General features: G+C 43.6%; 1 protein-coding gene across 3 annotated transcripts in view; it reads right to left on the bottom strand.

Annotated features, from left to right (window-relative positions):
- WWC1 (WW and C2 domain containing 1) overlaps positions 1–22671 on the bottom strand; it is a 150220-nt gene that overhangs the window by 5521 nt on the left and 122028 nt on the right. For 2 of the 3 annotated variants that reach the window (XM_073231957.1, XM_073231958.1), the window contains 6 exons: positions 17797–17949; positions 15659–15750; positions 9474–9579; positions 8036–8200; positions 4768–4860; positions 1153–1404 (listed from right to left, as the gene is read on the bottom strand). In XM_073231957.1, the coding sequence (XP_073088058.1) occupies positions 1153–1404; positions 4768–4860; positions 8036–8200; positions 9474–9579; positions 15659–15750; positions 17797–17949 (861 nt within the window). The remainder of the gene's footprint in view (positions 1–1152; positions 1405–4767; positions 4861–8035; positions 8201–9473; positions 9580–15658; positions 15751–17796; positions 17950–22671) is intronic. The other variant, XM_017650315.3, reaches the window with a different exon arrangement.

The raw sequence follows: 22671 nt of genomic DNA, 5'->3' as shown, positions 1-22671 counted from the left end.
TAATCCAGGCAGGCACCCTCTATAAGGTGCTCTTTGCATTGTCTGGCTATGTGCAGAGAGAAATAGTAGAGGTCTGTCATCCCTGCCATGTGTGGCAACTGGGAGTGGCAGGTGTTACATAAATGAGTCAAAGATGGCCTCTGTGTATTGGCCTTCTATTGTTTACTTCCTCACCACCGTCGGCCATGGTTAGCTCAAAAGCTAATGGTGCCAAAGTCACATTTTTACCGATCTAATTGTTTTAAAATATAGCTCAAACAGATTTTTTAGCCACTTAGAACTGGCCTGCTTTCCATGGCCCATGAAGCTGTACCCAATATCTGCTAGCCACAAATAAGAGAAACCCTAGGGTTATAAAAGGTCCTGAGCTGCTGCTGCTTTGGAGCTCTTGGGCCCACAGACTCCCTGTGGTGCATGGAGAGACACCCTCCAGATGCGTAGCGCCCTCCCTCCCCCGCCCCGGCCCAGCCTGGCCCAGCCAGTTCCCTGCACCTGCTCCTTTCTAGGTAACAGTCCCTGAACAGCAGCTGCCTTCAGGAGGTGTCATGCTTGAGGACTGCCCCACATGCAAACTTGCGAAAGCAGTACCACCCAAATAAAATCCACTGTGCAAGTGCCATTCTGTGGTTCTCTCTTTTTCCTTGAGCCTCCCTGAAGTCCCTCAAACTCACTATACCAGGGCAGAGATGCAAGCAGGCTTGTATTCCTGGGCATCTTTATCAGTACAAAGCCCCACCATGATCTGCTCTTGCCCATGTTGGAGTTATATGCTCTGTGGGACTACAGAGGCAGGCACTGGGGTGGGTCAGTATTCTGTATTTACTCTAGTAAATGAGCTTACTCTGTTAAAGTGTGTGCCTCAGTGCAGACTGGGTACTGAATATGTTTGAAGAAGGACTACAAGGGTGAATAAGTGTGAATAATAAAGCTTGTACACATAAACACAGAAATGCCGCCAAGGGGCCTGGAAGCCAGGTCAAGTGTTAATAAAATTTACTGAGTAAAGGGATTCCTGGGTCCCTCTACTGATGGGAAAGAGGGGCCCTGGGAACACTCTCCCTGGGTCACAGGGCTCTAGGGCTCTCCCCTTGCAGCAGAGGATGGTCTCCAAGGCTGGGCCAGGCTGCCTCCCTTCCTCCCTGGGGCACTCACCCGCCTCTCCAGCATCCTCAGCAGCAGGCGGAAGCGCTCATCCTCACGCAACCACTGTGGTAGCTCCTTCTCCCCGTGGCTCTTGGCTTGTTCAAGCTGCTCCTTGAGCTCCTTGAGCACCGAGATCTCCTGAGTCAGTTGGCTGTGCCAGGTCCTGGTGGCCTGCAGGTCTAACTCAAGGTCCAGCGAGGTGCGGATCAGGCGCTCAGCGCGCAGAGATTTGACTGACGGAGGCTGCAGGAGTGGGGATGGCTTGGGCGGGTTATTAGAGGGTCAGGTCCAATGAGCCCACACGACCCCCTCCACTGAACCTCAAATACCCTCCTTTGCTCATCTGCAGGCTTCCCATCCCTCAAAAATGGGGCTTGCCCTCCTGGCAGCTTGTCTCCATTTCTCCTGCTTCCAAGCTCATGCTTATTGAGTATTTTTACGTTCCAGGCGCAGTGCTAGGAGCTTTACTTCCATTACTTCTGTTCCTTTTCACAGCAATCCTATGAAAGTCCCAACTATCATCATTTGCATGGATGAGACTCCCAGAGGTCAAGTCACATGGATTATAAGTGGTAAAGCTAAGATTCCACTGGGGGCAGTTGGCTCTAGACCCCACCCACGGGCTCCCCATACTGTCCCTGTTCCCCAACTCTCAGAGCATTCAACGTTTACACACTCGCTTTGTGAGTTCTTGCCACTATCCTACTCTGAAGTTGTTTCCTCACTGCAGGTCTGTTTTCCTTTGGGTAGATGGTTGTGTCATCTTGACTTTATGTTTGTGTAATGGACATACATATATATGTTCATGTATTGTTTCTGCTTGTCCAGCATCCTCTTCCCCAATCTTACAGTGACAGCTCCCTCCTCCTCCCTGGGAAGCCACTCCTCCTCCATGCTCAGCCCCCATGTACCATGTGGTGGTTCATGTGCGGCTTTAGGAATAAGAATGTGAACTGAATCCGGGCAATTATATTCTTAGTGAGTGCTTCACAGTTATGTTATCTAAGCTCAGCAAGAATAATTCCTCTCTGGTATTTTTGCTGACCCACTAGAAAAAAGGCAGCATCTTTAAACAGCCATTGTAAGCCAGCAAGCTAAAAGCAAGAACTGATTGTGGCCATCTTTACAATCATATGGGGTGACCCTCTCTGGAGAGAGCAGTGTCATGGGAGGAAAACCGAGACTTGATGATGTTGTTTCAAATCTTGGATTAATCCATGCGTGAAGGTACTCCAATATACTGAAATTTTCCATTAAATTCCCTTTCACTCTCAAGCCATATTTCAGTTGAGTTTTTTGGTTATTTGTATGTAAAAGATCCTGAGTAATACAACCATTAACTTTATTCTCCTATCAAAAAACAGTAATGATTTAAAAAGAGTAACTAAATGACTGGGAGGCAGAATTCTAAGATGGCTCCCAAGATTCCCACCTTGTAACATACATGCCCCATATCATGCTCTCCCCTTCAGTGTACATGGGACCGGTGAGTAAGGTGGGGACCACTCCCATGATCAGGAAACAAAGTAGCTGGCTTTGAGTTAATCAAAAGGGAGATTATCCTGGGTGAGCCTGACCTAATTAGGTGAGCCCTTAAAAGCTCTCCTTCCTGGAAAGAGGTCTCCTGCTGGTCTTGAAAAAGCAATGCATGTCGTGAAGAGGGCCACATGGCCAGGACCTGAGAGTGACTTCTAGTAGCTGTGAGCAGCCCCTGGCTAGTAGAGACCAAGAAAACGCAAGGGAACGAATTCTGCCAAAGCCCTGGGGGAGCCTAGAAGTGAATCCTTTCCCGTCAAACCTCCAGATGAGGATACATTCAGTCAGCACCTAGATTTCAGCCTGGTGAGACCCTCAGCAAAGGATCCCAGCTCATCTGTGCCTGAACTTCTAACCCATGAAAACTGTGAGATAACGAATTTGTGTTGGTTTAAGCTGCTAAGTTTATGGTAATTTGTTATGCAGCAACAGAAAACAAATACAATGACCGCTAAAGGGATTTGAGAAATGTCACATAAAACATTACTATGAGACATAACCTCACTTAAGGCTGGCAAGCACACTTTTAGGAATATGAATAGCTTAGTACACAGGTTGTACAATGTTCTTCTAGGGTGACCATGGCCTAGTTTGTGCTTATAAATGAGCAGGGTTAGGAAATCCAGCTGAGTGATCTATGTGGCTCAAGCTCTCAGAGCTCAAGATTCGTTTGCTTTTCTTTGACTGATGTCCAAGCATAGAATATGCTTGTTCAGGCACAAGGAGAGAGACAAACTCAGGCAGTGGGTGGAAGAAGGACTGCCTGGCCTCTGAACCCTTCTGTCCTCAAGACATTGGTAGGACCCAAAGGAAACTTGGGCGAATTGTGTGGGGTGTGTCTTGGCAGGGAGTTGTAAGTAATGCAGGGGAAACAAGGACCTTCTCCAGAAGCTTTTCTCCAGGAATAGATCATGGAACAACTGCTCCAGACCCTTCTGAGCTTATCAAAATGCAGTTTCCAGGGCCCCACTCCAGCTGCCTGACCTAGACTGTCGGGGAGTGTGCCCTTGGAATCTGCATGGCCAACGAGTGCGCCAGGAGACTCAGTGCTCCAGAGACTCTACAGCCCCAGCCAGCTACAGCAGACAGGGGTGGAGGTGGGGGACCCCTGTGGGCAGTCCTCCATCTCTGCCACCAGAGGCCATGTCCACAGTCTCCCACAGCCAGTGCTCATTCCCCTCCCTGTGCACCCTCTTCTGTATTACTTTCTTTATCCTGTACTCTCTAGTGCTTTCTGGAGACTTGAGGGGAGGGGTGGTGACAGACCGAGGACCAGCTCCCAATTTGAGCTGTCAACAGCCAACTGCTGGACACCTTCCCCCACCTGGGGCTCCTGGTTACCCTCCTTTCCCTGAGCCTTGCCTTTCACTTTGCTCTCTTTCTCTCCTGCTCTGTTTCTCTCTCTGACACTTTGGCTCCTGTTTCTTCATGTTCTGCAGGCTCACCAGAACTGCCGTGTTAAAAGGCCAATGTGGGGAAGGTTCCTCTGCATGTTCTGCAGCCCTGATTGGTAAAATCCATATCAGGAGCTGGTCCTTTGCCTAATGCTACTCCACCCCAATCTCTCAGCCAAGTCTCCATAAGGAAAGGTGAGATTTATCTGCAGGGACAGCATGTGGCTTCTTCCCTGTGCTCTTCCAGCTGAACTGAGAGAAGCCCATCCACACCTCCCTGCTTCCCACTGGTGCTTGGATGTATCCGGCTTCTCTGCCGGCAGGCAAGGCTGTCAGAGCCTTTAGCTACTCAGTCAGCTGGACAACACGCCTAGTAGCGTCCTGTGTGAGGTAGACTCCTAGGTGACTGTGATGTCCTGGGGTTAGTTAGTTCTCAATGACTTTGATTTCTACCCAGGAAGATAAGGCCAAGCACCTACCCTCCTGATCTAACCTATTCATCATCATCATGATGTTACATGTACCCTCTGACACCTTCTCTGCGACCTACACAGACCTTGCAGTTTACAAACATCATCACACTTGCAAGATCAACTTTCTTCATGCCAGTGGCTGAGGAGAAACAGATGTTAGGGGATGAGCTTGGGAAAGTGGGGAGGCAGCTGTACAGAGAGCTTTGAGGTGACCACCTTACCCGCTTCACCCGGACACTGCACCGCTCCAGGGAGTTTCGAACAAAAGGTGGCTTCTTGGACAGCGTGGAGCTGTCACTATCACTACGATTCAGCTGTGGGAGAAAAGGCGTGGGAAGTTAATTAAGGTTAGTGTACATTTGGAAGGTTTCTGGGGCTGGAAGGATGGTGGGGTTCCCTGACTCAGCTCACGCCTTCCTCTCCTTGTGCAGACACCATAGTTTTTTCAGATGCTTTTGTCTAAATTGTCTTTTCACATGCTTATAAGCTCAAATGATTAAGTAGAGACTTGACACAGAAGGGAGAGGTTTACGTCATTTCTGTTCCTTGGGGACTGCATGAAGCAGGCTTCATGCCACTTTCCTTTTCTTTTGAGGTGAATATTTATTGAGCACATGCTTGGCACAATGAACTCTGACACATGCTATACATGTGGAGTCTCATTTAATCCTTCCAACAACCCATGGGAGAGAAGCACCTCCACTTTACAAATGAGGAGACAGAGGTCAGGGGTTATGGAACTTGTCCAAAGTTGGCAAGCACAGTGGGATTGACACGAGAGTGACTCCAGGGTATACTGTCCCCTATATCTACTGTGCCAAGGCCCCTGTGCATCGACTCTTCCCTGTCACCCACAGAGCCTTCTTTCATGGCACAAATGGAGCCACTGCCAAGATTTTTATTTTATATATATATATACACACATACACACACACATATATATATACACACATATTTGTATATGAGATATACATGTAATTGATACATAATAATATATAACTAATATATATCATGGGATAAGCTGGGGCAGACAGGCTCTGTGAGGGCAGAGCCGATCACAGCCCCTCAGCAGAATCCCTTCAATCACTTTAGTTACTCTGTACTCCCCAGAGATACAGATTCCCCATCCACAGCCAGAGACCAGGGGTTTCTGGTCAAGGCAGGAGGCGCTTCTTCAGAGCCTGCTCTGGCAGCTGGCAGCTCACTGCTGAAGGTCTCTCCTGAGAAGCTGTTTGCATTGTCATTTTGCAGTTACTAATAATTAGTGAAAATGATATTAATTTTCCTGCAATGTTGACGAACACAGCAACCCCAGGAATGTAACTGATGAAGTGGTTACTGTACAATGCAGAGTCTCAATCAGAACCAGAAACAGAGTAGTGTCAGTAATAACAGCCAGGTGGGTGGAGCACCTACTATGTGCCATATGCTTTCATTTCAGCCTTAAATAATCCTAAAGGAGGGAATGAGGCTTTTATAAGTCATTCAGCTGGTGAGTATCAGAGAGAGATTTCAAGGTCCAGTCTGATTCCCAGGCCATGTTTTCTCCCTCAGAGACAAAACTAATACATAGATGGAGGGGTGGGCCATCTTGACTGGGGTGCTTCACACACATGGACCGGATGGATATCATACCAGACAGGGGCTTTATCCTTTTTTTATCCTTGTTTTATTCCAAAGGTGGCACTCAGAATATGTGCAATACCAACTAGAAATATGTACCAAGAGGATACAAATGCAATTTACAAAAGGTGTATTTACATCCTCCATTTAACAAATTTACAACTGCGCTTTAATCCTGATGAAAAAGAATGAATCCAACACTAATTTCTTTTGGTTTGATTTTTCTGACAAGGGACATTCTTTGTGTTTTATTTCCACTGTACTTTCATAAGGGTGATAATTTTGCCAAAAACAGAGGGTTTTATACATTATCCTAAGGGCTTTTCTAAATCCTTCAAATTATTCACATATGAGACATAGGTTATATTTTTCTCCTCTTCAGCTGTGAGCTGGCTTAACTGCAGGATTCTTCACCCATGATTCATGAATTCCCCAACATCAAAATCACATTCAGTGGCTTTAGGAAACCCTGAACTTTCTGTGAGATATGCAGCTAATATGCACAGTGCTTACACTGTCTTTTCAGATGCTTACAAGCTCAAATGATTAACGAGAGACTTGACACAGAAGGGAGGGGCTTATGTTATTTCTGAGAGAGACTGCAGGGTATGTTTTTGTGTGGACTAATTTGATGAGCCGGTAAAGTAGGGAAACTCTCATGTTTATGAAAAAATTAGCTTCTCTAACTCCATCTTAAAATTGTAGGCCTTGGATACTGAATATCAGATAGTGAAAATGCCCTTCAGTATCCTCCTCCACCAATAACAATACATAGGTAGGTGACAGGTTGATGATGTAGGGAGGCTCCATGGGTCTCCCCTTCTGTGATCACTTATGGGAACACAAGGCAGGAAGGTTCTGTTTATGCTTCTCATTATTGTCCACTGGTTCTGTAGGGTGGAGAGTAAGGAAGGATGTTGACCCATCATTTGAGTCCAGGACTCAGGGAAAGTGTGCATGTGCCCCATCCATGCCATCCCCAAGGAAGGTTGCAACAGGCCTGGTTCTACAGCCCTAGCAACCAGCATGAGTCCTCATATGTGGTTTTAAGTGCTCGAATGCTCCTTTCATGGCAGAATGAAAGAAAGGGGCTGGCCTAGGAAGGGGTAGACTAATTGGGTAGCAAGGTAAGGGTATCAAAGGCTTACTTCAGGGCTTCTAAATTCCAGGGAGGCCTGCAAGAGCACATTGGCAACCAAAATAGGTAAAGAGGGCCAGGTGGCCAAGGGAACATGAAAGCCCCCTGCCCTCCAGTCATCAAGGACAGTGGCCCCACTGCTTAGCTCTAGCCAGCTGCTGCCAAGAGAAAACAAGGCTCATGGTGCCAGGCAGTATCTTTTTTCAAGAGAAACTGGGATTTTATGTGAAACTTTTTCATTCTTACTTTACTTTTCTTAAATTTTCAATGTTAGAGACAAATTCAACTAAAAAGAAACCAAACAAACCTGGGACTAACACAGGCCTGTTGCTGCTTTGTGACCTCAGGCATCACTCCAGATGACAGCGAGGGGTCAGTCTCATCTCACCAAGTGGTCGTGTGGAAGGGAGGGCAGGGTGTGAGGAGGGGAGAGTTGGTTGGAATTATAAAATAAACACCGGCCATCTACTGCTTACTGAGCCTTTTCCATACTTTCTCTAATTCAGTCCTTAAAACAATCCTTCAAAGTCAGTCTGTCAACCCCACGTGAGGAAACTGAAGTTGGTCTAGTGACTCCACGTGAGGTGAGATGTTCACTTGCCCGGGGACACCTGACAAGGTGAGCATAAAAGGGATTTGCACTTAGAGCAGTGGTGAGGCTGAAGGCTCTGAGCTGCTCCATGGGAAGCAGGCGTTTGGGAGGAGGAAGGCGCTGTGTATTTGCTTACCCGGCACACATACTGGCTCTGGGGTCCAGGAGAGAAGGTCTTAGAGCGGATGATAGTGCTCCCTCGAAGAAATGGCCCTGGGGATGGCGTGCCCACCCGCCGGTCCTTGGGTCGCACCACTGTGGGAGATGGGGCCAGGGTCTCTGTGTTAGTCTCTTTGTCCACCTGAGGAAGAAGTCACAGTTTTGAGGCCACCAGCGTCCACAGGGTCTCAGCAGCCCACCTGAGAGTCACGGGCAGACTCCCTGGCTGCTCCCCACTCCTGTCACCTCATTTTTGGCCCACAGACACAGCTAGGAGCTTCCTCAGCCCAGCCCTACGCAGCCAGCACAGTGCTCAAGGCCCAGAGTGCCAGCCCTTTCCCTCCATGACACTTGTGGGTTGGGACTAGTGAGCGCATGTTCAGTCCCCAAAGGTGAGTTCAGATGAGCAGAGAGGTGCCTCACAGATGTCCTGGACTTCGCACCCTCAAGGCTTATGCCAATCACATTTTAACAAAGCCATACCTAAGGCTTCCATGGCTTCAGCCCAGAACTGCAGGTACTTTTTTAGAATTATGGAGGCAACCATAATTCATGCTTTTTAAACTAGGTGATCAAGGCTTCTACCATCCTTTCACAAGCCTCCAGTAAAAGATAACAAACAAGAACACTTAAACACAGGGCCCCTGTTAGCCTTAACAGTGCCTCTGTGTGTTTTGGAAAAGGCTCCCCCCTTTGGCTGCAGAAACTGCAGAAAGACTTCCCCTATGTGTGGTGCAGCTAGAAGGTGGCCCCAGGTTCTTCTCCAGCCCCCTTTGGCTAGGCACCTGTGTGCAATGCATACCCTGCAGCCCCACCTCCAACTGCCCTGTTCAAACACAATGGGGTACTCTATTTCTTGCAGTTGGAAAGAACACAGAGATCTCTATGGAGAGTGAATTCTGTTAAAACATGTAACCCCAGTGCAGCAGGGAAGCAGGAGGCAAGGGGAACTTGACTGGATACTCTTCCTATTGTACTTTGGGCAGAACAAAATAAATACATTCCTTCAAAACCTTAGAACCTGTCTGCAAGGTGGGTATCATTGTGTCCATTTTAGAGATGAAGACATCAAAGCTCAAGAGGGATGAAGTCATCTGCTTAAGACTACACAGCTAGCGAGTAGCAAAGCTAGCATTTGAACCCAGATCCACGTGACCAGAAAGCCTGGGGTCTGTCCAAAGAAACAGGGGAACCTGCAAAGGGCAGGCAAGGTGAGCAGTGAGTCAGCTTCTCCTAGTTTACTGTCACCGAGTACAGGCAGGGACACCCCTATACAACCTTCTGCAGGTCACATCTCATTCAGAGGGCCTGTCCCCTGATTGCTGCAGGACAAGACTTAACCTTTTCTGACTGGGCTCAAGGACTGAGGGCTACATCCACGAGAAAGCCTTGCCCGTCTCCCCGGCCCTCCCTACCTTTAATGCTGGGCACTCGCCCACATCCGGTGAGGTTTTCTCAGTGGGTATGCCCTCCTCCCCCTCCTCCTCTGCGGCCACCTCGTTCTCGCTGATCTCGCAGCCCCTGTGAGGACAAACCGCTTTGGTTAGTCACCCCAGAGGCTACTCTGATGTCTTTAAGTACATCCAGCGCAGGGATTCCTAACCTTCAGGATGAAGGACACATTTCTTTTTAAAAACATCCTTTTTATTAAGGTATAATTTGCATACAACAAAACACGTTTTTTATCTACTCTGATGAGTTTCAACCAATGTATTCTGCTGTGTAACCACCACCACATTCAAGATACAGAACATTCCATTACCTTGAAAGGTTCCCTGTACCTTTCCCAGTTCATCTCTCCCCACCCAGCCCACCACTGCTGAGCATTCTGTCACTACAGATTAAATCTGATTTTTCTAGTGTTTCATGTAAATGCAATCAGTATATGCTCTTTTGTCTCTGGCTTCATTTTCTCAGTGTAATGTTTCTGCTGTTCATCCATGTTGGGTCATGTATCAATAGTTCACTCCACTTTATCACTGAGTACTGTTACGCTGGATGAACAGAGCATAATTTGTTTAGCTATTTATCAGGTGATATACATTCGGATTGTTTCCATTTCTTAGCAATTATAAATAAAGCTTCTATATTCACTTCCTAGTCTGTGCAGATACAGGTTTTCACTTCTCTTGGATACTATACTAGTTTGTTCAGGCTGCCATAACCCAAGACCACAGACTGGGAAGCTTAAATAGATATTTATTTCTCACAGTTCTGGAGGCTAAAAATCCAAGATCAGGGTATAAGCAGGTTTGGTTTCCTCTGAGGCCCATCTCTGTGGCTTGCAGATGGCCACCTTCATGCTGTGTCCTGACACGTATCCAAACACCCTCTTATAAGGGTATCAGTCATTTTGGATTAGGGCCCACCTTAACTTTTGACAGCCTATTGTTAACTTGATCATTTCTTTGAAAGTCCTATCTCCAGAAAACAGTCACATTCTGAGGTACTGGGGTCAAAGTTTCAACAAACATATACCCCGGAGCAGAGCTGCTAGGCCATACAGTGTCAGTTTATCCTTTTAAGAAACTGGCCTCTGCCATTTTACATTCCCATCAGCAATGTAAGAATACCACCAGTTCCTCATCTACACTTGGCATTGTTGGTCTAGTCATTCTATTGGATGTGTACTCGTATCTCATTGTGGTTTTAATTCACACTTTGCTGTTGAGAATCTGTTCCTGCATTTGTTGATCATTCATGTTTTCTTTGGCAAAGTGTCTGTTACAATCTTTAGCCCATTTAAAAATTCACTTGTCTTTTTATTATCGAGTTCATTATATAGTCCAGATATGAATCACTGTATTCTCTCCAAGTCTGTGGCTTGCCTTTTTATTTTCTAAATGGTATATTCCAAAGACAGAAGCTTTTGATTGTGATAAAGTCCATGTATCAATTTTCTTTCATCATTTCTGCTTTTTCTGTCCTAAAAAAAATCTTTTGAGAAATCTTTGCCTATTCCAGAATTGCAAAGAATTCTTCCTATATTTTCTTTAAGTTTCAGCTTTTATGTTTAGCTCTATGATCCATTTCAGATTAATTTTTGTACATGATGCTCAAAGTTTGTTTTTTTTTCATTTATGGATTTCCAATGGTGCTCTGGCACCATTTAATGATGAGTCTTTGTTTTTGGTCATATTCTTCATAATTATCCTTTCCCCTTGGACTTCAGGGTTGGGAGGAGTTGATATAACAAATGGACTGTATTGCTAATTAGTTACCTTATCTCTATTCCCATCGTTACTTCTCAGAGACATATATAACCACCAAGCTTCTGATCAGTATGAGGCAGCATTGCCACATGGAATGGATGCATGTCAGTCAAAAGCAGAGAATCTGACATCTAGTTAGTTGACTCAGTGAGACCGTGGACAAACATCAGATCTCCCTTAGGATTTTCCCAGCAGGAAGAACAGATCTTAAGTCACCACCCCAGCTCTGAGACTACAATCTCCCCTGTGTTGAGATGTGTGTAACCACATTGGAGGGGCCTTTTCTCTCCCCGTTCTTTGCCCCCACAGCCTCTTGATCTATTCTTAAAATAGCTATTAAACATGGGAACACAAAAGGAGCACCTCTGAAGAATTTTGCAGACACATTAGCCTGCATTTATCAAAGGCTTAATAAGTTACGTGCACTACGCCAAGGCCTTACAACCACACTGTAGCCAATTCCTGTCTCCATTTTACAGATTCAAAAGCTGAGGATCAGAGAGTTGATGGCCTTGTGCAGTGTCACAAGTGGTGCAGCCAGGTTTCCATTCCAAGTGTGTCCAACTCCACTAAGCAAGAGACTATCAAAGTCTCTTCTTATTGAATGTGACTCTGATTAAAGTATTTCTGGAAAGGAAAATAATCTCAATGGTGAAGAGAAAACTAATGAAAGCAAACAACATCTTTTCATCCTTTGGAATGCCCCTTTCCTCCAAAAAATGTATTTCCTCCAAAAAAATATATATATATACACACACTCATACATATATCTGATAATACCAAGAGCTGGGGAAGGTATAGCAAATAGGCACATCCCTGTGGGGAATGTAGATTAGAGCAGCCAATTTACACTGTGAAGTCAATTTAACGGTATTTGCTAAAAATGTACGTATTACTGATTAAGTACTATAGTTTGATTATATTCAAAGTCAGAGGGTGTAGGTTTGGGGGTACTCTTATCACTGTGGGTAGGAGCCTTCACTAGTACAATCTTGTTTGAGAACTATTTCACAATGCCTATTAAGATATAAAACACTCATTCCCTGGGACCCAGCAATGCCACTTCTCAACCTCTGCTCTAGGCAAATACATGCAAGTTCCCCAGGAGGCAAATACAAGGATTTTTACTCTGTAATTGTTTGTGATTATATTCTTTTATATTTTCTAATACTCTTAAGAGTTTTGTTTTGCTTGTGGATCTTAAAAAAAAAACACCAACCCAGTCTTCTTATTATATGCGCTAAAGAAACCTAAACAAATAAAAGGAGGAGATAACAATGGCACTCTGGGCCTTGGGTGCCGAGGGAGAGGGAGTGTACATTAGAACAGAAGACCAGTCTTTTGGAGACATCCACACATGCCTCCAGAGCTAAGCAGGCACAGCAAAGCTAGTTAACATTCCAGGACCAAAAGAAGCGTCCAGTCTGGGGGAGGGGGTGGGATGCAGATAGATTTACCCCCATATAGCAGCGCTGGGATTCCCAGCCCTCTTTGTATGTCAGTGTCTAGGGGAGTTTGAATGGCGAGGGGTGGGGAAACAGGGGGCCACAAAAGGAAAGAGAACAGAAGGCGGTTGCTAGGAGACAGTGTGAAAAGTCTCAACACAAGCTTGGAATTTGGCGGAAACCACTGATCTTGTGCCAGGGTTTTAGAAGACAGGTCCTGGGCCTGCTTCCGGCATCAGACCTTGCTGATGTGAATCACAGCACAGCCCCATAGTATGCCAGGGAAAGGGGGAGAGAAAAGAAGGGAGAATGGAGGGCAGGGAGACAGGAGAGAATGAGAGGGTGGGACAGAGGAAGGAAGGAAGGAGTTGAAAGAAATTGTGACAATTCAGAGAGAACCTGAAAACAAACAAATGAACACAGAAAAATTCAGGAACCTTGCCATGCCCTTTATCACATGGAGGAATAGTAAAAGAGAGGAGCACAAGAGGGGTCAGTCTGTGGGCCAAATCCAGTTCACTGCCTGTTTTGGACTATGAATGGTTTTTATATTTTCAAAGGTCAGGACAAAAAAAGGTGAGTGGTTATTTCATGATTTGTGCAAATTATGTGAAATCCACAGTTCAGTGTCTATCAATGACATTTCAATGACAGAGACACAGCGGTTGGTATATATACACTCTCTGGCTGCCTTCATACCCTAACAGCAGGGTTTTGGAGATGGAACAGAATCCATATGGCCCACAGAGCAGACATTGACTATCTGGCCCTTTCCAGAAAACATTTGCTGACTGACCCCTGGAGTAAAAGATATTAATGAAAGACTCCTCCTGAGACCTAATGTATAATCTGTACAAGAATAATGCAGAACAGTGATTGAGTGCTTCCTGGGTGGGTCAGGGTCTGTGTTAAGTGCTAACATTCATAGTTTTTTTTGAGTCTATGAAAAGCTCCATTTGTAGTGGTTGTTTAAAAAAATTTTTTTTATTGAGGTATTATTAATAAACACTCTTATGAAGGTTCCACATGAAAAAACAATGTGGTTACTACATTCACCCATATTATCGAGTCCCCTCCATGCCCACTGCAATCACTGTCTATCAGTGTAGTAAGATGTATAGTGGCTGTTTTTTTAATCTGTACTTCACAAACGAAGAAGTGGGGGTTTAGAGCCATAGTTCTCAGCCCCGGCTGCATATTAAAATTACCCAGGGAGCTTTTAAAACTTATGGTGCTCAGGCCTCACCCAGACCTAAAATCCCATAGGAAACTGGCTGGGCAAGACTCTGAATCCTATCTGTTTGAATTCAGAGCACGTCACTTAATGCACTGTGGCAAGATTCATCAGCTGTGGTCATTTCCAGATGAGACTTGCCTTTTCTCTTTCTAGCAATGTTCCTTCCCATTTTCCTAATGATAGTTTCTACCATCTACTGAGTGTCTACCTACTACAAGCTTTGCACTTCACCTTCATTAGTGGTTTTTCCTCCAGTCCCTTCCGATAACCCTATGCAGTTGGTGCGATGATTCTACTGTTCACCTGAGGCTCAGACAAGGTTAGAATGACTTGCCAAATAGTGGCTACCCTGGAGATGGAGGGTAGCGGCCTGGAGGAAGCTTGGTATGGGCCTCTGAATGCTGGCAGTGCGTGGCTCCCTGGTCTGGATGCCGGGTGCTGCAGGGGTAGTTTGGTTTCTGAAATTTCACCAAGCTGTATGCTTAAGTGAACTTTTCTGTAAGTATGCATTACTGCGATGAAAAGTTAAAAATGTTTTGCCGAAGGTTCACACAGAAAATGATAAAGCTTTGAACCCTAGTCTACATCATTGTTGCCTAAAGCATGTAATGAGATCTGTCAGGAGACAAGGACTAAAGAGTCACGTGGTGAGAAAGTAGTTTCCTGTCTCATTCCTTCAGACCTCCTGACTACATCAAGGAGAGAGTCTCTCTCTCTCTGATGGAAGCATGTCTTTAACATTGCTGAAACACCAACTAAACTTCCTTTTTAACACTGGAGAGACCACCTCAGGCCTACAGCCTTAGCAAGCAATTTATCTAGCTAGACTTTAATTCTTCTGTTTTATTTTCATTACATTTAATTTTCAACAGTTACCTTCTGAGGCAGATTTGGCTCATGGCCTACCCAGCATCCATTCACACTTCCTCCTTAATCATAAAATCCTAATTTTTTAACCCAATTAACAGACCTCATTTCCCAGCTTCTCATGTAGTTAGGCAGGCCATGTCGCTAAGCTCAGCCAATGAGAATCAAGCAGAAATTGCTGGGTGGGACTTTAAGAATGTTCCTTGGTTAAAAAGCACATAGGCACACTTTTTTGCTTTTCCTCTTTGCTGATGCCTGACGGCTAGGTGACGCAGCAGTCATTTGGGGCTCTAAAAGCAGCCCCTCTACGATGGAGGTCAAGACAGCAAAGCAGAAAGAGAGGAGGAGCTTGGGTTCACAGTAGCACCATGGAAATGACAGATGATCCTTGGATTGCCACCTCCCTTTTTTCTTAAGTAAGAAATAAACTTCTATTTTATTTAAACCTATTATTTCCAGTCTCTCTTCCCAGTCAAATGTAATTCCTTGCTGGAGAATCTTCAATTTATGGTAAATTATACTAATTTTCCATTTATAGTAATATAAAGCTTAATTTTTTTAACCAAAACAAACATAATGGCATCAAAACAGTAATATAAGATGTGAACTGGCAGGAATGATTCATAGGACACAAAATGATAGACTGGGAAAGAATTTTGGGAACCACTGTACCACGCTGTATATATATTGCCTCGTTGCCTGTAGAAAACTCATGAGGAGAGAGGCTCTCAGTTTCCCAGAGGGACATTTTTCTTGAACGTCCCGGTGTTTGGGGATCTCCTTCCTGGGTCCAGTCCAAGCCAGGTCAGCAGCTGAGGCCCAAGGGAGCCCTCGCTTACCAGCTGTCTTCCAGGGTCTGTGCACCACTCCTCCTCTCCTGCCTCCTCTCCAGCTCCACTGCCGTCTGTTCCAGCAGAGCAGATACTGCATCCTGTGGAGACAAAGGCCGATTCATTTATTTGTCCACCATGGCAAGAATCAAAAGATTCTTAAGAGTGTGACCCTCCCAATGAACAGAGGGTAAGACTGACTGGAGTGGGGAAGAGTCTACCCAAGCTCACTTATAATTGGAGATATGGTGCTTAGTTCTTCTACCTGGCAGTTCTCCTAAGAATAGCCTCTGCATGCATGGGGAATTCTGCAAGACAGCCAAGATTATTTGTTGAGTGAGACAGGTTTATGGGTTTCTGGCTGTAAAGAGATTTCAGTATATCCAGGAAGACCATCACATGAACTATCAATAACAAAATGATGTGAAAAAGACTGTAAGTATTGGATGTCTGAGAACAGAGGAGCAGTGGCATAGCTAGCCTGGGAGGTTGCATTCAGGGAAGGCTTCCTGGAAGAACATCATCTATACTAAACGGTATCTACAGTCACTACAGTGACTTGAGGAAATTATTTGCCTTTCTGAGACTGTTCCCTCTGACAACTGCTACAAGGGGTTGTTATGAAGATTGAGAATATATACATAAGGAATGCAGAGAGTATCCAGCACATAATTGGCACTCAGTAAATGGCACCTAATAGAACAAAAACTGATCATGTAGTTTTCTGAGCACATGGTTAATTTGCAAATACGCTTGTAGTATGGCTCAGAGCCTGTATAATTCCTGAAATTTTCTTTTCGGGAAGGAAAGAGGAAACTAAATTAATTGAAGGCCTAGTATATGCCAGGTGCTGATAGATGGCTTACATATAGCATCTTATTTAATCTTTACAATCATTCTGATAGGTAGAAATTATGATTATTCCATTGAGAAATGTGAATAAAGAAAATAATGTGCCTAAGGCTGACATTATTTAGCCAAGGACATGCTCTAGAAATTTGTTTTCAAGACTTTTGCTAGCTCACTGACTCCTTTTTTTGGAGTGAGGGAGACCTTGGTTTGACTCCTGGCTTTGTTGCTTATTAGGTGTGTATCCTCAGGTAACCTTTCTGTGCCTTGGTAAAATGCACAGTAAACAAGACAGTGCCAGACGTATAGAAAATGATGACAATAGTGACAAAGGAAGAGGAGAAGAGAACAGATTGAACCCTCACCCTTTTCCTTACCCATCCATCCCCTCCACTGAAATTCTGGGCAGTGACTGTCCAAGGTAACCAAGTACTGACAGGACAGAAGCACCACAGAGAATGACAAGCCAATCGGGATCCTAAATGCTCTCTATTTTGGACATAACTAGATCTGAGATGTGCTGACACACGCTGACACTCTATGTCCAAGGGTAACTTCACTGCTCAGCTGAGTACTGGCCAGTCTACTCAGTCAGCAGAAGTGGGCTTTCCAAGTGCAGGGAAAAGTTTAATGATATTTCAATAGGTTAAAGTATACAGCATTAAAATGAGAACAATACATATTTTTTAACCAAAAATAAGCAAATGTAAGAGTTTCAAGAAACTTAAACAGTAATGTAACAGATACCATTTATCAAGCCCTTACCAAGTACTCTTTACATATGCTTCTTCAAAGCTTCGTAACAACCTTTTTAGACTGAGACTAGACATGGAGAAATGGATGCTCAGAGAAGAGAAATGATCCTTGTCCCCCAGTTGAGAAACCTCCAGTCTTCGGAGTGTACTTCTTGTTACTTCCCACTCCCTCCCACCATCCACCACTATGCATGTGCTAGAGTCTCAACATTTTCTACCTTCCACAGTTTCTCCTCCCTTCTCCACTTCATTCAAAAAATAATTCATTCATTTTTTAATCACGCAAGTTATATTCAGTCAAGCAAAGCACAGATGGTGAGAGCACAAATGGGGAAGGGGGTATGTTGCAGATGGGGGCTACCTGCGCCTTGGCAGAGGTCTTTCCTACCCTGTCTCTTCTCCCTCTCCACACCACTACCCTCTGGTCCTGGTTTCCTCCACCTCCGATGCCCAGCCATCACCAGTTCTGGGAGAGGCTTTTCCTTCCATCCACCCAGGTGCTGCACATGCCGGAGGGTGGGGCAAACCTGTGGCCCAGCTCACCGTGCTTTCAGGCCCTGGGGTGGGGGCCCTGGCTCCCACTGGCTTGGGCTCCCTGCTCTGTTTCTTCAAGTATTTGTAGCTCAGGAGGTTGTACCAACGAGTTGACCTCTCTCCAGAGCAGCAGACCTCGGCCAGGCTGATCTGGGCGCCTCCCTGTTGAGGATGGGCAAAGAGAGAGTGTAAGCAGCGGCTGCCAAGGCATTCCGGAGTCTGGCTCCTGGGGAAATGGGAGCTGCCTGCGAGGAAGAAAGGGCTCACTGCTAATCATTTTCAGTAATTCACTCATTCATTACCTTATTCATTCACTGGTTTACTTGTTTGCCAAATCTTTATTGAGCACCTATAGAATGTTCTCTTTTTTTATTATTAAAAAACACGTAAAATTTACCTTTTCCCCCACTTTACTGAAATACAATTGACATGAAACATCATATGTTTAAGATGTATGACATAATGATTTGCTATATGTATATACTACGAACTGATCACCACAGTAAGTTAACATTCATCACCTTGCAGTTACAATTTTTTTCTTGTCATGAGAGCTTTTAAGATCTACTCTCTTACGAACTTTAAATAGATAATGTAGGATTGTTAACTAGTTATCATGCTGCACATTATATACCCAGCACTAATTTATCTTATAACTGGAAGTATGTACCTCCTGACCACCTTCACCCATTTGTGCTACCCCACAGCTCTGGCAACCACCAATCTGTTGTTTTTATGAGTTTGTTCTTTTAGGGTCCATGTACCAGTGAGATCATGCAATATTTATCTTTCTCTGACTGGTTTATTTCACTTAGCAAAAATGCCCCCAAGGCCCATCCATGTTGTTGCATAAAATTTACCATCTTGACTATTTTAAAGTATATAGTTCACTGTCAGGCATATTTACATTGTTCTGAAATAGGTCTCCAGAACTTTACATCTTGCAAATCTGAAACTCTATACTCACTAAGCAACTTCCCTTTTCTCCCTCTCTCCCAGTCCCTAATAGCCACCAGTCTACTTTCTGTTTCTATGAATTTGACTACTGTAATAACTTATATAAATGGAATCGAACAGTATTTGTCTTTTTGTGACTGGCTTATTTCATTTAACATAATGTCTTCAAGGTTCATCTGTTGCGACAGGACGTGACAGGTTTGCCCTTCTTAAGGCCCAGTAATATCCCACTGTGTGTATATGCCACATTCTGTTTATCCATTCATCCATCCAAGGACATCTGGGTTGCTTCCACCTCTTGATTGTTGTGAATGGGTGTGCAACATGGGTGTGCAAATGTCTCTTTGAGACCTTGTTTTCAATCCTTTTGGATAGATACCCAGTAAGATTGCTAGATCATGTGGTAGCTCTATTTTTAATTTTTTGAGGACCCGCCACACTGTTTTCCATAGCAGTCACACCATTTTATAATCCCACCAATGGACCAATGGTGCACAAGGGTTCCAATTTCTCCATATTCTCGTCAACACTTCCAGTTTTTTTTTTTTTTAATAACAGCCTTCCTAATGAGTTTAGGCATTGTCGTTTTGATTTGCATTTCTCTGATGACAGTGGTGTTGAGCATCTTTTCATGTGTTTATTGGCCACTGGAGAAATGCCTGTTCAAGCCATTTGCTCATTTTTAAAATTGGGTTGTTTGTTTTTTTGTGGTTGGGTACCTATCCTATATTAATCATATTGAATGCTAGGTTCTGTGTCAGGTACCAGGGATAAGTGATGGTTCCCCACCTTCTTGGGAAGCTGACTCAGACATTGAACAAGTAATTAATTATAAATGAGATGAAACACCACATATCGTGTCTCCTCCACCAAATTTGCAAAGATCTAAAAATTTGACAAGATATGCTATTGGTGAGGCTATGGGGAAATAGGCAGTCCCTTACTTTTCTGGAAGGAATGCAAATGGTAAAAAACTTATGGAAGGCATTTGGCAATATCTAGCAAAAACACAGAGGCATTTTTCTCTTTGACCAGTAATCCTATTTGTGTCTATCCCATAGATAGACCAACACAAGTACAAAATGTCCCATGAATAAGAAGGGTCCTTATTCTGGCCCTCTTTCTAATAGTAAAAAAAACTTTTAATTTAAAAATATTTTTAAAAATATTGTACTAAGGTACAATTGACATATACCATTATATTGGTTTAGGTCTACAATGTAATGATTCATTATTTGTATACATTGTGAGATGACCACCACAGTAAGTTATCATCTGTCATCACATGTTGCTACAAAAAATTTTTTTCTCTTGTGATGGGGACTTTTCAGATTGATTCTCCTAGCAACTTTCAAAACTGTAATACAGTATTATTACCTGTAGTCACCATGCTGCACATTACATCCCCATGACCATTTTATAACTGGAAGTTTGTACCTTTTGACCCTCTTTACTCATTTTGACCACTTCCCCTCTGGCAACTGCCATACTGTTCTATCTATGAACTTGGCTTATTTTGCTTTTAGATTTCACATATAAGTGAGGTCATATGGTATTTATCTTTGCCTGATTTATTTAACTTAGCATAATGCCCTCGTGGTCCCTCCATATAGTCACAAATGGCAAGATTTCATTTCTTTCTATGGCTGAAGAGTATTCCATTGTGTGTGTGTATGTATTACATCTCATCTTTATCCATTCATATATCACTGGATACTTTGTTTCTGTATCTTGGTTATTATCAATAATGCTTCAGTGACATGGGGGTGCATATATCTTTTTGAATTAGTGCTTTTGTTTTTTTGGCTAAGTATCCAGAAGTAAATTGCTGGATCATTTGGTAGTTCTATTTCTAATTTTTTGAGGAAACTCTACACTTTTTTATAGTGGCTGCACCAATTTACATTCCTACTAAGAGCGCACAAGGGTTCCCTTTTCTATCCATCCTCACCAACACTTATTTCTTGTCTTTTTGATAATAGCCATTCTGACAGGTGTGAGGTGATACCTCATTGTGGTTCTGATGTGCATGTCCCTAACGATCAGTGATACGGAGCACCTTTTCATGCGCTTGTTGGCCATCTGTATGTTTTCTTTGGAAAAATATCTATTCAGATCCTTTGTCCATTTTTTAATCAGATTGCTTTTTGCTGTTTAGTTGCATGAGTTCCTTATATATTTTGGATTTTAACCCTTTATAGGATGCATGATTTGCAAATATTTTCTCCCATTCCATAGGATGCCTTTCTATTTTGTTGATGGTTTCCTTTACTGTGCAGAAGCTCTTTAGTATGATGTCGTCCCATTTGTTTATTTTTGCTTTTGATGCCTTTGCTTTTAGAGTCAGATCCAAGAAATCAGTGCCCAAACTAATATCAAGGAAAATGATTTTGAACAATGCAAAGCTCCAGAAACAGAGGACTGGAAGAGTAAACCATAGCTCTACAATGGAATATTATATAGTATGTATAAAAAATGATGAACATTTTCACTGATATGGTGAGATCTCCAGGGCAAATTCTTATGGGGAAAATACAGAATAGTGCAGAACAGAATATGTGCTACTTTTTGTATAAGAAATGGAGGGATAAGAATATATATATTCTGTCTCTATGTACATATTTTGCACCATGTTTGAAGTGCAGAGGAGAGTGAACATGATCACATGATTATATATGCAACAAGAAATAATGGAAAGATAATGAAGACGCTAATCAGAGTGGTTACCTATCTAGGGTAGGTAGTGGGATTGGGGTGAAAGGTCTGGAGGGAGCAGGATTTCTTTTCAGCAAACCTTTCTATACAGTTTTTCTTTGAATCATGTAAATGGAGCCTTTAAGATAAAAACAAACTATAACAAATTAGCCTAACTGAATATAACTTCTCAGAGAGAGGATTTATTTCAAGTGACTTAATATTTTCACTACACATCCTTAGCAGAAAGAACTACAAAATAATTCTAACCATTCCTCAGGGGTCTTACTGTTTCAACACATCCTTTTTTGAAGAGCCCTGCCTAGGTTTGGGGTTTAGGTCACTCACCTTCCCCAAACATAACAGTGGCTGTGCTAGAAATACCACAAGCCAGCTTGTGAAGTGGGCCAGTAGCCAAGTAATAGCTCAGGATGGCACCTGGGATTAGGAGGGGGCTCTTCAATCTACCTGGGATCCTTTCTTCCAGTTTTTCCTTCTATCATGTAACAGCATGGCATGGAGTGTGCAAAGCCACTGTGTGGCTAAAGGTGACTTCTAGGAGAACAGTGGTGAGTAGGTTGAGAAAACAAGGAAAATAACTCCTACCTTCAGGACTATAGTCAATAGGCACCTAGAATAAATTTAAATATATGTTTATATTGCTCATTCATTTAGTAAATATTCTCTGAGGCCTTTGCAGGCTCTGGAGCCACAGTACCATGTAAGACATGATTTTGCCCCCAAGGGACTCAGAGTTTCCTGCGGGGACAAATACATCAGATAGCACAGTTCAGAATGTGCCAGTTCACTTATGAGGAGCAAAGGGGTAATGAACATGAGGACAGCACTGAGGTATGACACTGCCATCAGATGATTGCCAACAAGCTACCCCATCTACTTTGGGCTGGCTCGTAGGTGTGAAAATGGTGTATCTCAGCTGACATTTACATTCATTCATTCAACACACAGGTTTGCCAAGAGTGCCAGGCACTCTATGTGCCAGGCTCTGTTCTGGGTGCTGGTGATACAGCGGGATTTAAAGCAGATAAAAATCCCTGCCCTCAAGAGCTTACATGCCCATCTGAGAGAATCAGATACAAATCAAATAAGTAAATTTTATATTGCATTTCATGGAATTTAAGATGCTACCAATTCTTAAGTGTACTATTATTTCATGCACTACTAAGAAAGGTAAATAGTTGCCAACTAAACTATGACCTGCCATCTAGTATA

Source organism: Manis javanica, chromosome 1 (assembly GCF_040802235.1).
Source record: "Manis javanica isolate MJ-LG chromosome 1, MJ_LKY, whole genome shotgun sequence".
Lineage (NCBI taxonomy): Eukaryota > Metazoa > Chordata > Mammalia > Pholidota > Manidae > Manis > Manis javanica.
Note: the sequence above shows the minus strand (reverse complement) of the source record. Positions and strands in the feature narration are given on the sequence as shown.